The 15,833-nt window shown below is 34.4% G+C and overlaps 1 protein-coding gene and 1 long non-coding RNA gene across 3 annotated transcripts; one reads left to right on the top strand and one right to left on the bottom strand.

Moving 5' to 3' along the window:
• Positions 1-3,300: 3,300 nt before the first annotated feature.
• LOC140893304 (uncharacterized) lies at positions 3,301-4,374 on the top strand. Its single transcript, XR_012153094.1, has 3 exons — positions 3,301-3,588; positions 3,677-3,764; positions 3,871-4,374. It is a non-coding gene; the product is annotated as an uncharacterized lncRNA (long non-coding RNA).
• Positions 4,375-6,454: 2,080 nt separating this feature from the next.
• On the bottom strand, positions 6,455-8,731 carry LOC140891515 (protein CENTRORADIALIS-like). 2 transcript variants are annotated; one of them, XM_073300038.1, is made up of 4 exons: positions 8,528-8,731; positions 8,333-8,394; positions 6,908-6,948; positions 6,455-6,777 (listed from the first exon to the last, which is right to left on the bottom strand). In XM_073300038.1, the coding sequence occupies exons 1-4, from the start codon at positions 8,729-8,731 to the stop codon at positions 6,557-6,559; spliced, it is 528 nt and encodes a 175-aa protein (XP_073156139.1). In that variant the 3' UTR covers positions 6,455-6,556. The 2 variants fall into 2 exon arrangements, with proteins under 2 accessions (XP_073156139.1, XP_073156140.1); XM_073300039.1 differs by having other exon boundaries at positions 8,519-8,681.
• Positions 8,732-15,833: the final 7,102 nt, after the last annotated feature.

Below are 15,833 nucleotides of genomic sequence, written 5' to 3'. Positions count from 1 at the left end.
GTTTTGGGTAAAATCGTTGGGTAATTTGGCCTAATAGAACATAGTATGTCGAGGCAAGTTTAGATTTGTTTTTTTTTTTTTTTTTACGCCAGAACCCGCAACCGCTATTTTTGGTGTGCAGTAATCAACTCCAAGAATTCATGGGTACGCTTTCTATCATGCAAATTAAAGGCCTTGTTCATGAGAAGATTAGTTGTGTTGCAAGGAGTCGATTCAAGCCGCTCGAGAGCTTGGATATTCACGTCAGAGGCTTTCTCGTTGCCTCTATCTAACTCGGTCATATAGACCGGCCAATTAATTAATATGGTCTTGACAGAACTTGTAGAAAACAATTCTCTGTTTTGGTCAACAAAATTTTCAAATATTTGTTAAAAAACTGAGACGTGCTAAGGCTCTCCCAAACACTATATTTTATTCCAAGCCTTCGACGTTGCAACGAGCGCTGAAATAGGCATGATGTGACAAATTATATATATCCACAATGTTTGTATCATTGGTACTGTATTTATTAATTTCAATATAACAGCAATATATTCGATCTTAAAATAATTATCACCATATATATATATATACGTACACACACACTCGTTAAAATTATCGGCCTTAAAATCTCAGCCCCTGTTTTCAAACTTGCATCCGCCTTAAGAGCACGAATTCTTGGCACATTAATGATTCTATGCATTTTTCACTTGTACGTACAAAAGGCCGGCACAAGTTTAGGCTAGCTATATTATATCTGCTCCAATATCCCATGCACTAATTTCATGGATAAAGCATATATATATATATATATGCATGATAAAGAAAAAGATTCACATGCACCAGTAGTACATACTACATATATATATATATATACACGTGCAAGTATTGTGTGTGTGTGTAGATATATATATTTGAGATCGAACATTTGATGGAAGCTATACATTTAGGTTTTGGTATTGAGTCCTGTGGGATTCAAGAAAAGACAGATCAATGGATGATCATATATATTATAAATTTGTGCATGATGTATATATATTTTGAAATTCTGTGGTTAAATTAATAATCAATCCCCTGTATATGTAAAATACTTGTCGAGAAATGGAGGAGGGGTGGCCTGTACTTGGTGGCTTCTCTGTTAAACACGATAGCTACGGTTGGAACTGTTGTGATTCTACCTGCAGCAATTCCCCAAGTCATGTTTAGGTGTGTGCGTACGTACAAATTAAAGGACACTACTGTGCTTTGTATCTTTTGTTTCGAATTAGTCACTTGTGCTAATTAATTTGAGTCACAATAATATTTTATGTTCGCTTTCAACAAGGTTGGATAAGATTCCAATCATTGAATTTAGCTGTAGTACTAGTTTGCTTTCACAAGGAATATATATCATGAAGTATAACAGTAGACATTTTTGTTTATTTTTTTTTTGGAAAAATTGTTTTTTTGGTCCTGTATGTTTGTCACTTTGCGATTTCGGTTCTCTACATTTTCAGATTTTAGTTTTAGTCCGGTATCTTTATTTTTTTTTGGCAATTTTAGTCATTTTTCCGATGTGGCGCTGATGTGGCACCAATGCAGTGCTGATGTGGAGCTCACGTGTACAGTGCCACATCAGCATTTTCGAATAGAAAGGACCGAAATTGCCGAAAATCGAAACATGCAGGACTAAAACAGAAATATAAAAATATAAAGGACCAAAATCGCAAAGTAACAAATATATAGAATCAAAATTGCAGTTTTCTCTTTTTTTTTTAATATCAGAACGCTTATTACGTGATGTTGCAAAATGACCCCTGAAATATGTGGTTTAATTTTATAATAGAGTAAATATTTGATTGAAGAACAAACTTTAGCTCAATCATATCATGTTGAACGATTAGTACAGCTTAAAGTTAATTTCACCTCAATTTGTGGGTTTGATGTATATTTTGTTTTTAAAATAATTTGAACTTTGTTCCTTAAAGTAGTGACCCCCCCTCAGCTGCCCCAATGGCTTGCTTGCAAATGAGAAATGGACAATTATATATATTTATATATATATGTAGATATATATGTTGAAACTTTGAAATTGGTTCCACCATACTCTTTCTCCTATACTCCTATATAAAAGCTTTAGGAGCTAGTTTGAAAAAACTAACAAAGACTAGTCTTTTTGTCTATGGGAGAGGCTAAAAAAGTACGGCAGCCTCTATAGTATGGCTTTTTATAAATAGTTGACCATTTCTTTAAAATTACGGTAAATGCAAAATCGCACTTTTTCGAATTTTTAAAACAATTTTGGTTCCCATTTTGTCTTTTTTGTTTTTGTTTTTTTTTTAATTTTAATCCATTTTTCGACGTAGATCCTATATGTAGAACACCTCATCTAGGCCGCCGGCGAAAAATATCGAAATGTCGTCATACTGCTTTTACCGTACCGAAAAAAAACCGTATATATCGAAATTTTTGGTATCGGTATCGGTATAAGATTTTAAAATTTTCGGTATTTCGGTATACCGAAAAAAAATCAATATACATGGTATCGGTATGATACCGCGTATACCGATATTTAAAAAAAACAGTTTAAAAAAATCGGTATATACGGTATCATACCGATACCATACCGAATTTCGGTATTCGGTATTTCGATACGGTATCGATATGGATTTATGTCATACCGAATTTTTTGGTACGATATCGGTATCGAAAATTTCGGTACCAAAATTTTTGATACGGTATGCGGTATTCGGTACAGTATACCGCAATACCGTACCGAACCACCCCGAACCTCATCAGCACTTAATTCGATGAATATATGAGTAAAATTGTCAAAAATTGAAATATATATATATATATATATAATGATTAAAATTGAAATTTAGCAACATATACAGAGATTCAAAATTATAAAGATCCAAATACATAAACATGACAGAAATTATAAATTTTCCTAATTATCAAGGCAGAATTTATAAAGAAAGGGCAATCCATCATGCTCCCCTTTTGTAATCTCATGCTCGACCAAAAGATTTGATTCAAGAATCCTAATAATTGAAGGTTAAGCAAGATATATTGTAAGGACCCGATTTTACTATATTAATTAATTTTTGTGTTAAAAAAAATATGTATTTAGAAATATCGGTTTATACACGATATTAACATGCATTTTGAGAGCACATAGGAGTTGAAATAACTCAAACCGGGTCAAGTTTAAACCCCGAATGAATAAAACAAGATACACGTTAAACTAATACATATCCATATACAGATATATGATATATATATATATATATATGCTATTTTCCACCGTTTCTCTCTCCTCCATCCGCCTGCATCGCATCTCGCGTCTTCTTCTTCATTTCTTTTGTTTCTTTTCTTCAAATTTTCCTATCGCTTCAAATCTCCGTATCTCCTTCGTTTTTGGCCGGATTTCAAAAGTAAATATAGTTCTGAAATCCTCTCGACGAGAGCTATCTTTCGGTACCTATATTTCATATTTTTATTGAGATTTTCGGAAACCCGTCACACCAGCCGCCGTTGTTCACCGCCGTTCGCCGTCGCCGATCGCCGCCGGAGTGTAGAGGGTTGTTGTTTCGGTTGATTAGACCTCTAATTCGAATATTTGAGGTAGATTTCGAGATTAGTGTTTCGAATTTTGGGAATTTTGATTCAATCGACTTCCGATAATTAATATTTGATTTATTATTGGTTGTAGGTATTATATCGGACTCGATTGGAGGTATTGGCTATTTTTCCGAAATTATTCTAGCATTATTTCGAAATTTCAGAATATTTATATTTAGGTAATTCGACTTTTAGAGTCGTATATTCGATATTTGTTCATTAATAGGATGTTTTAATATTAAATATGAATTTTAGGATTTATGAGCAATTTTTCTGGAATTACAGATTCTGAAAATTTGGGATTGGAATATCCGAGAAATATTTGGGATAATTTCTATGGTAAATTAAGAATTGGTTAGGTACGTATGAGCTGTTTATATTACGATGCCTATAATGGCATGTAATGATATTAAGTATTTTGTAATGAGTGATAACATGTTTTATGTGCTTATGTGGATTATATGATTGCATTCACTCATTTTACTAATTTTTCATAGCACGTTGAGCCTTGACTCCTTTGATTGCTATTGATATTGATCTCTTGAGATGTATTGAGTCATCGATGGAGCGAGTGACATTATTTATTGCACTCCTGAGTTAGCACGAGACCGAGCGGGTAGCAACCGTGCTCTCGATGCTACGTACGACACTCCTGATGACAGCATGAGGCTGGACGGGTCGCTCCTGTCACCCTCCGATGCTACGTGTATGGATTAGCAGTGATGATTCGAGGTCTGCTGCATTCCTGGCACGGGTGGCCACTGAGTTTATTGTGATACGATTATTTGGACTCCTTTTGGTATCCCTTATTTCATAAATACCTGTCACGCATTACATTGCATTTCATTGCATTGTACTTGATTTTATTCATGTCAGTTATATTTGTCGTAATTTTTATAGTTCGTCGTACTGGGGTCCGACCCCTGTTTTCTTTTTATGTTGTGGTTGTTTGTGATTCCATAGCAGGTTATCCAGGGGGATTTGACGCATCTGGTGGAGCGTCATCTAGTGGTACCCAGTGAGGCGAGCGTGGAGTCGAGTTCCCAGATATATGTATATATATCAGTTTAGCGAGTTTTATATTTGCCGGGGTGATGCCCTGTGTATCTGTATAAATAGTTTTGGACCTTGTTTTGAATTGTTATTTGTGTGATCGAGCCTTGCCGGCTCTGCATGTGTTTAGTCCTGGCCAGTGCGGCTATAGGTTTGTAAATTGGAGTTGTGACTCTATTTTCGAGTATATATTGCTGGTTGTGTTGTACAGATTTTTGGGATGTCCTATTTACGAATAGGTCATGCCGAAATTTTTGTAGGCCCAAACGCAAATTTTTAACTCGTTTTCGCTGTTTACATTAATTAATCCTGGTTGTTTGATCATTAAATATTAAATCAGGACACGGACCCTTTCATATATAATGTGATACATGTGTTATTGTCTTTCACCTCTTCAACTCATGTAAGTTATAAGCTCTACGATCTTCTGGTTTGATTGCCACAATATTAACATCTTGTTATATATATATATATATATATAGTAATTCTCAGTTGCACAATCATTTCTGACTACTTCGTCCCCGATCACTAAAACCCGGTATCGGTTTTAGTTGTTTTTTAATTTTTCGTATCACTAAAACACGGTACTGTGTTTTAGTTGTCAGGGACGAGTTGAACAACATTGGTTGGGTAGTTGAAAATGTATATATATATATATATTTTGTCCTTGAGCAACAATTGTCATGCTAGCCGAGCGACTCGAGTCATCGAAACTTATATTTTGGTTGTCGTCTAGTTTGAAGAAATTTTGAGTTATATATATAATTAGACAAGGTAAAATCTTCTCGAGACCAATAATTAGTTGGGTGTATATAGTTTCAACTTTCAACAAAAATGTATACATCAGTCATTTCCAAATCCTTTAGCTAATTAACAAGCACACTTGGCGAATCAATTGTCCCCTCACAGCAAATTTAACGCTAAAAAGCCTTCGAATCCGCTGCCATAATTGAAAAATGCATGCAATTCAAGCAGAAACTTTGGGGTGATAGCAACATTTTCTGTGTACTTTTTATCCTTCGGTTTTACGAGTAATCTTTTAGACAAGTACAAAAACAGACAGTTAAAATTACCTAAAATACTCTATGCATCTGCTGTCTCATTCAACGGCACTGTAAGATAATTAATTAAAAGTATCAGTGGGATTTTTGTACGTATAACATATATTCGATCCATAATATTAATGGCAGGCGTGCATGGCTTAAAGTAGTTAAAGATGTCATACTATACTTAGAAGCATAGATATCTATGTATATTTCATATTTGTGTACTTGATTACTTACATGTTCTTCTTCTTCTTTTTTGGTAACAGTGATTTCAAAGTAGTTAGATGCCTTATACCATTCTTAGATAATTTAGTTGGCCACCATTTTTTTTTTATTTGTAAAAAAAAAAAAACAGTAACCTGACAAACATATATAGTATTGATATTTAATTATCAGCTCATGAAGATTTAATTAGGGAAAATATTTTTTTTGCTCCATTTACTTGTCCATGTTTTGGTTTTGGTCCATTAACTTTTTAAATTTTGGTTTTGGTAAACTAATTTTTAATTTTCAGTGATTTTGATCCAACTGTATTTGTATCAGCTAGACATTAACACACGTCACCCGGAGAATGATGACGTGTGTCAATATCTAGCTGACACTTGTGCAGTTGGACCAAAATTACTGAAAATTAAAAGTCAGTGTAACAAAACATATTTTGAAAAATTAATGAATAAAAACAAAAACATGCACAAGTTAATGGACCAAAAAAAATATTTTCACATATTTTTTATTTGAATGACCCCACAAATTATTTTATTTTGCCCATTAAACTTATGCAAATAGTTAAAATCAAGGCAGTACAAGACGATCAGCTTGGAACACATGTTGCAACAATATTTATGATACTCAAGTGAAAACCTAGGAAGCCTCTAACGCTTTCTTGCAGCAGTTTCCCGCTGGCAGTTGAAGAAGACGGCGGCGACGGGAAGACCCAACTCATTCTCCTCAGCAAACTTCCTCGCATTGAATCCGTCCCGGCAGACCGGCTGTTTCATCACCGATTGTCTCTTCTTCTGCTTGAACAGCAGGAATATGAACCTGTGGATTCCGATGTTCGGCCTCGGCATTTCGTAGCTTACTGCTTCTTTCCCTGTTTTATATATAGTATTGTATTATATTTTATTGTTTTCTTGATTATATGTTATTATTGATTTTATATTATCAATAATAATAATAAATTAGTAAATATATAATATTAGTCAAAATGGGTTTTCGCATACCAAACGAGGAATCCGTGGTTCCTGGGATGTCTGTAACAATCCTGTGAATTTTGTCAAATCAAGTTATCATGTCAGTCAGTTTGGGTACAGTCGAGATAAACATGGGTGGTGTGGTAAGAATATGAACATATCATGTGGTATGAATAATTGGCATTGTAAGCATATCCGCCCCAAATTATTTAGACAATACGGTAATAAATAACAATAGATTGCTAAAATTATATAGAAAAATCGCATCCTTGGTCTTCTATATATGTTTTCTTATTTGTTATCTGAGTAATCTATTATGTCAAATTTCAATCTTAGTTTTATGTATATCGATTTTTGTTGATTTAAGCATACCAAGACATGATGAACTTTGACGAGATTGTGGACAAAAATTGAAGAAAAAAAGTGAAATATACTTGATAAAAAATATAGTTTTCACACATTATATTTTGTTCAAGCCCCTTGGCTAAAGAGAATTAGATGTTATAATTGGATCGGAATATGCTGTAGTTAAAATTAACCTTGATAATTTTCTAGAGTTAGAGTTGCATATTATTACATCTTTCATAGTGATTTTCTGGTTCGATGAGATTAATAATATAAGTATGAAGAAAAAAACAAAATTATTATCCCATCGTTGTTTTGGATTAATAGGCTTGTTTTGAACTGAATAATTAGTGATGAATAATTTTACTTTAATTTGTGTCGAGTATGTTAAAAGTCTAGTTGATATTTCATTTTATTTTTTAAAAAACAAAATAAAATGTGTTATCGTGATGAAAGGTATATATTCACTAATTTTTGACACTTAAATATATCTTCAACTAAATTAATTTGGCAAGAAATTTTGAAAATAGGTTTCCTTTTTGATAAAATATTTATATTTGACCATTCAGAAATTAATATATACTAATTATAATTTTATCAACATTAAGTACTATTGCTTTCAGTACTCAATTAATGATATGCATGTACAAGTGCTCTTTTAGCATCTGTTTCCTTGAACATGGAACAAAAGATGAAATGCAATGCATCAATTATATAACCACTGAACTTCCGCGTCGGATTTCTAACAGCAAAATTCCAAAAGACTCGATGAATTCATGACATATATACTCTTATATTTTTTTAATACTGGTAACCCTAACAAAATCATATTTTGCTCATCGATAACCCGAATAAAAATTGATTCTTTGATCCATAACATCAGCCGCGATGTACCGTGGTTAACTTCATGGCCGGAGGAAAGTCATAACATTTTTTTACGGCGGATCAAAAAAACAAAACACTACAAATCCGCTAAACTTATTGAATATTTTTTCGACGTGTCCCCAACAATTTTTTTAAGGGCCGGGTGTGGAACATTATACTTTAAAACATATATATATATATATATCCATTTAATTATTCTTCTAAAAACATAATTGCTAAGCATACCAGTGCAAATGTTCTCTGAGATATGGATCACTTGGCCCTGGAACATCAGGATCTGTCATGATCTGAACAAAACAACACGAAAAACAAGCCACCAAGAATTTAACAAGAAATAAGCATGACAAGATTCGCAGAAATTATAAATAGCAAAAAAAAAAAAAAAGAAGGAAAAAACCCCAATATATATACATTATTTACCAGGGTGAAGAATGATCTCAAATCCCCTCCATGAACTTCAACCCTAGGTTTAGAAGCAACCGTGGAAGGGAAGTGCTCGTACCCGTTGTACACGTGCTTGTTCAAGTTGTACGTGACCGACATCTTCACGGTGGGGTAGAAATCATCCACGACATCTCCGATCACTCTACCGATCACTAGAGGATCTGATGACATTTTTGCCATATAATATGTAAGAGAAAATTTCTTACTTGAGGTGACTTTTAATTTGCTGGCTGAGAATGGAATAGCAACCCATGTATTTATAGTGGCAACAAGAAAGAACCCTAGCTACTAAGTGAGCAATTTTTAGATCATTTCAGAGCCACCAGTGGATTACATTAAAATATATTAGTTTCGATGTAAATACAATGTGCTTAGTGATTATATGCCATGTAACCAGAGAACAAGGGTTATGTTCTTTAAGGTAATAAACTAGTTAAAAGTAAAATTTATATGTAAATAAAGGATGATTTGACGTTGGAGGAGCTAGATTCTTGCTTTATCTCCTTTATTTACTTAAAAGTTTTAAAGGGAAATCAAAGGCAAATGGGAATTTGCAGAAAAGGTTTATGGTCTTTAGTATTTAAGGTAAAAAAAGCATAGTTCTCCAATTAATGGGTTTTCTTTTCTTTTTTTAGGCAATTTAGTAATGGGTTTTCTCCAAGACTACATTTGCGTTGCTACTTATGGAGAGGGAAAAAAATTAAAAGAAAGAAGCTGATAATATATTTTAATTAATTATATATTACATAATGGTGGGAAGCGATTAATTTCAAGAATTAAAAGGAATAAACATTAGCTCGTTGCGTTTGGATTAATGAATTTCAAAATCTTTGACTTGTTCGGATCGAAAAATTCAAGGTTGCAATTATATGGGTCTGATTTTGGGGAGGGTTCGATGGATATATTGAAAATGACACTCATATGGGGTGGGGTGGGTGCATTTAAAAATCCCACACAATTATGATTGAAATTGCATAAGATGATATAGAATGGATTTGAAAATTTTTGTGGGTTCATAAATTTTTTGTTATGGAATGCCTACTATCTCAAAATAATTAGTACTGTATCTTGGAAGACGAATTGCTTGGCAAGACCAATGAGCATAGTTTGTGGGGAATATTTGTTATTCTAGCTACTTGGAGCTTTTGCGCTTCGTCTTAATTTTTTATTTTTTTGAGTGATCCTGGTATCCTACGTATATATGGAGGGTTACATTTACTTAATTGCACTAGTGAAATTACATAATTATCTGTAATGTATTTTTGAAAGAGTTTTTTCAAATAAAATTAAAAGATAATATTTTGTAATTTCAAATATAACATGTAATCAATATGTCATTTTCCTTGATTTTTTTCTTGTTCTAAAACGTTCAACATGAAAATTTTGGTGCGTAGAATCAATGGAGGTATATATATATATATATATATATATATATATATATATATATCTATATATATATATATATATATATATATATCAGATAGAGTGTCGGGTTATCGAGTGAAGTGAAGATGAAGCCAGCAAAACAAGTGAAAGGAATATTTTATTCCTTAAAATCATCCTATTTTGAAAAAGATTTTATTAATTATCTTTTGCCTTTCTTGGACATGAAGTTATTTAATTCCTTGAATAACTTGATTTAATTAAAGTTATCAGAATATTATGTTATCTAATATCTATTGATTTAATTCTTTATTGTGCAGATTTGCCTTGATCAAGATCTAGAGTCCTGTGCCTACAAAGAAACATTCTAAAGAAAGACTCTTGCTCTATTTATTGATGACATACGCCTACAAGGTAGAGTACCGAGATATAGAGAGACGGAGAGAGAGCTATAGATACATACGGGAGAATCTCTGAAGCTTGTCACGGTCGTGGTTGCTTGAAGCCGTGAAGAACACTCGAATATTATTGATCGAAGGGTGTTTACATCTCACTTGTTTTGGCTTCAAGAGTTTTTCTCCTTACTATGTTTTATTTATTACATATAGAATGTTTTTTTTGGAGAAACTTTATTATTTATCTTCTCACTTGTCTTGAGAAATTGATTTTTACAATAGTCACTAGTATTAGGGTATGTAACACTCTGTGAAAGTTTTCTAGTGAAGTTTTGCCCTGAGGCGCTGCAAGAGTATTTATACTCTTGCTTAATTCAATTGAGTCTATTTATTTGGTTGCTTATTTATTTTATACACGCTTAACTTACATTCCGTTGCAAATTACTCAAGGTGTTATAGTAGGTGTTGACAACACCTTGTGACAACACCTCAAACTGTTTATGTGCAACTATGATTCTCCTAACAAGTGGTATCAGAGCCATCTTCTTGATACACTAAGAACTGATCTTGGTTGCTTATTTTATTACAGGGAAATAAGATGGACTCATCATCTGTTTCGAATTCGTTTCTCAAACCTCCAATTCTTGATGGAGCTAATTACGCACTTTGGAAGCATATAATGAGATATACTATTAAAGCTATGGATGTTCGTTCTTGACAAAGTATTCTGACTGGTTGGACTTCTCCAACAACGCAAGATGACGACGGAGACTATATCATCAAGAGAGAAGAAAATTGGACTACCGAGGAAACACTAAGCTCAAGCTACAATGCTAAGGCACTCAATGCAATCCTTGCAACTGTGGATATGAGGATGTATGAAATCATATCTGACTGCACTATTGCTAAGGATGCATGGGATGCTCTTCAAGAACACTGCGAAGGGACTGATAGTGTGAGAAGAACAAGACTGAGATTGTTAAACGCTAAACTTGAGAGAATCAGGATGGATGAGAATGAGACTATTGTTGAGTATGATAAAAAACTTAGGGAGATAACTACTGAGGCTCACGCTCTCAGAGGACCTATTGCAAGTGAAGCTATGGTGAACAAGGTTCTTCGATCCTTGCCTAAAAGATTCAATGGGAAGATATGGGCACTTGAAGAAGTAAAGGACACTTCAAAGATGAAGATGACTGAATTGATTAGCATTCTTCAAGTCTTTGAGATGAATAATTCAGACCAAGAGAAGGATAAAGGAAAATCAATAGCTTTTCAAGCTTCAAAACCTTCATATGAGGAATATGTTCAACTTCATCAAGAGGTTCATCAATCTGATTTAGGAGAAGATTCGATCTCTCTCATGACTAAGAAGTTCAATGATTATCTGAAGAGGATGAAAGAGTCAAGAAAGACGGATCAAAAATTCAAGACTCCAATGTTCTCCAACAAGCCCTTGAGGATCACTGGACCAGAACAATCACCAAAGAAACCTACTGATATTTCTAAGCCTCGGATGATGGTTGATGAAAAGAAGAAGTTTGTCTCAAAGAAGCTGGACAAGGTTCAATGTCATGCTTGTCAAGGTTTTGGACACTATGCAAATGAGTGTGCCAACACACTTAGGAAAGGGATGAACACATCTTTGAGTGATGAAGAGTCTGAAGAAGAAGAACATGAAGATGAAGAGAGTCATACTGCCCTATCTGCCTTACTGGAAAGCAAGAAGAATTTTCAAGTCAATCCTTTAGGTGTTGCCGCAGGTGTTGCCATACCTGGCCGTAACACCTTCCAAAGGTCAGTCTGTTTGAATTCCTCCATTACTGATAATATGTGTGATAATGATACAGGTGAAGAGACAATGTCTATAGAAGAAGCTCGGATGATGTTTGAAGAATTACATACTGATTGGATTGAAAGGAACAAAGTGAATACTATCCTTTTAAAAGAAAATTCTGATCTAAAGGCTGATGTGTCAAGACTGAAAATCATACTGAGTAAGAAAGACATTGAATTAAGCCAAGTGAAGGAAGAACTCGGAAAGGCAAAGGCTACATTGGCTAAGTTTAATTCAAGCACCTCCAAGCTTGATTCTCTACTCATGATGGGAAGAGATGGTACTGCTGGTTTGGGATTTGAAAATAGCATTTTTGAGATTGGTGAAAGTTCGAAAGGCCCTGTGTTTGTCAAGGAAAGTAACAGTTCAGAAAACTCAAGTAAAAAGGCCTCACCAATTGTACCTCCAAAACCAAATCCACAATCTGCTGCTCCTTCAATGGCTCTTAAGGAAACGTAAGTACATCTGTCACTATTGTCATAGACCTGGTCATATCAAACCATATTGTTTTAAGCTGCAGGAATATTACAGGTATAGATCTGCATCGAAGGTGTTGCCTAAGGTGTTGCCAACACCTCCTCACAACATCCCTAGAAACAGATCTTATGTAAGAAAGATTTGGGTACCAAAAGCTGATATTCAATGTCATATGATTTATACTGCCTTGAGGACTAATGTTTCAGGTGCATGGTACTTTGATAGCGGTAGCTCTCGTCACATGACAGGATCCAAGAAGTTTCTCACTGATTATGTCGAACAGAAAAGTGGAAAATTAACCTATGGAGGAGGTTCAAAGGAAAACATTGTTGGAAAGGGAACTCTGAATGTTGCTGGACTGCCCAAGCTTCGCAATGTGCTTCATGTTGAAGGATTAACCGCAAATCTAATAAGCATAAGCCAACTTTGTGATGATAATTTGCATGTGAAATTTGATAAAAAGTTATGTAAAGTTTTTGATGAATCAAATCTATGTGTCATGTTAGGTACAAGGTCGTCCGACAACTGTTATCAACTCGGAGAAGAAATGGCCTGTAGGCACACAAAAGTGAATGAGTTTGATCTATGGCATTAAAAATTGGGTCATGAAAATTTCAAAACATTAAAGAACTTGAGTAAGTTAGATGCTGTAAGAAGTATGCCTAACTTAAAATCTGGTATTCTATTTGTGTGTGAAGCATGCCAGAAAGGAAAGCAGACTAGGGTGTCACACGAGGTGTTGCCAACATCTGTGACAACACGCTGCCTAGAGCTTTTGCATATGGACTTGATGGGTCCAATGGATGCTGAAAGCTTCGGTGGTAAGAAATACTCTTTTGTTTGTGTGGATGATTTTTCAAGATACACATGGATAAACTTTCTGAGAGAAAAATCAGACACATTTGATGCATTCAAGAAATTGCTCACCAAAATTTCAAACCTATACAATCTGAAGGTAATCAGAATTCGTTCTGATCATGGTAAGGAGTTCAAAAACTCTTCGTTTGCTAGCTTGTGTGATAAGAAAGATATTTCTCATGAATATTCTGCCTCTAAAACTCCACAACAAAATGGGATAGCCGAGAGAAAAAATAGGACTTTGCAAGAAATGGCAAGAGTGATGCTTAGTTCTAAAAATATTTCAAAACAGTTTTGGGCTGAAGCTTTGAATACTGCATGTCATATTTCAAATAGAGTCTATTTGAGGAATTGTACTACTGTGACATCCTATGAACTTCTCATGGGAAAGAGGTCAAACCTTAAATATTTTCACGTTTTTGGATGTGTTTGTCACGTTTTGAATGATAGAGATCATCTTGCTAAATTTGATGCAAAGACTGATAAGTGTATGTTCTTAGGATATTCATCAAATAGCCGAGACTATAGAATGTATAACTTGAGAACAAGAACTATTGTTGAATCAATTAATGTTGTTTTTGATGACTTTGCAGTTCTAAAGAAGAAAACAGCTGAGGATGATGTTAATGATCTGCTGGACAATTCTGAAAATATAGATGTTGTCAAAGGAGTGTTGCCAACACCTCCGACAACACCTCCTACAGAAAATCCAGATTCAAAAGTTGAAAAGCCTACTGATGAGAATACTGATGAAAGCAGTGAGGTAAATGAAGCTGGAAAGAATATTCCAAGCAGAATTCAGAAGAATCACCCAACCTCACAGGTAATTGGAGATGTATATGGAGACTTGCAAACTCGAAGGAAAGAAAAAGTTGATTATCGAAAGATGGCAGGTCTACTGTGCATGAGTTCTACATATTCTCAGGTAAGATTCTCTTGTTTCGTGTCAAACATTGAACCAAAAAGGGTTGAAGAAGCTTTAAAAGATGATTTTTGGGTCAATGATATGCATGAAGAGTTAGAACAATTTGTGAGGAATGATGTTTGGTACTTGGTACCATGTCCTACTCATGGTAATGTCATAGGAACTAAATAGATTTTCAAGAATAAAACTGATGAGTTGGGAAACATCATAAGAAATAAAGCTAGGTTGGTAGCTCAAGGGTATACACAGGTTGAAGGGGTGGATTTTGATGAAACCTTTGCTCCTGTAGCCCGCATTGAGTCTGTCCGACTTTTGCTTGCTATTTCATGTAACATGGGTATGAAACTTTTTAAAATGGATGTAAAAAGTGTCTTTTTGAATGGGATCCTGAATGAAGAAGTCTATGTGAAACAACCTAAAGGGTTTGAGGATCCAAATCATCTTGATTATGTGTATAAGTTGAAAAAGGCATTGCATGGATTGAAGCAAGCACCACATGCATGGTATGGGAGACTCACCAAGTACTTGCTGAATATTGGATTCAAAAGAGGTGAAGTGGATAAGACTTTATTTGTGCAAAAGTATCAAGGTAATATCTTAATTTGCCAAATTTATGTGGATGACATAATTTTTTGTGCTTCAAATGATAAACTTGTTGATGATTTTGTTAAGTGAATGTGCTCTACATTCGAGATAAGCATGGTTGGTGAGTTAACTTACTTTTTGGGATTACAAGTAAAACAAATGCATGATGGTATATTCTTGAGTCAAAGCAAGTATGCTAAAAATCTGGTAAAAAAGTTTCTGAATGATAACACTAAACACATGCGCACACCTATGGGGTCAAATGAAAAGCTGTCAAGAGAGGATGTTGCCGAAGGTGTTGACAACACCCTCTACAGAAGCATGATTGGTAGTCTTTTATATTTAAGTGCTACTAGACCTGATATCATGTATAGTGTTTATTTATGTGCTAGATACCAGTCTAATCCAAAAATTACTCACCTAAAGGCCATTAAACATAGGAACCAATTCGAATTTGGTAGGATTTAGTGATGCTGATTGGGCTGGGGATTTAGATGAGAGAAAGAGCACTTCGTGAGGATGTTTTTATTTGGGAAATAATTTAGTGTCATGGTACAGCAAGAAACAAAATTGTGTCTCTTTGTCTACTGCCGAGTCTGAATACATTGCTGTAGGTAGCTGTTGCTCTCAACTCCTATGGATGAATCAAATGTTGAATGATTATGGTGTTAAGAGTGATACTTCTATTGTGTACTGTGATAATTCTAGTGCCATTGATATATCCAAAAATCCAGTACAACACTCTCGAACCAAACACATTGACATTAGACATCACTTCATTCGAGATTTGGTCGAGAAAAGCATGATCTTAATTGAGTTTGT

Source organism: Henckelia pumila, chromosome 3 (genome assembly GCF_033568475.1).
Source record: "Henckelia pumila isolate YLH828 chromosome 3, ASM3356847v2, whole genome shotgun sequence".
In the NCBI taxonomy this organism is placed as follows: Eukaryota; Viridiplantae; Streptophyta; class Magnoliopsida; order Lamiales; family Gesneriaceae; genus Henckelia; species Henckelia pumila.
The sequence above is the reverse complement of the archived record's forward strand: the minus strand, read 5'-3'. Positions and strand labels throughout refer to the sequence as shown.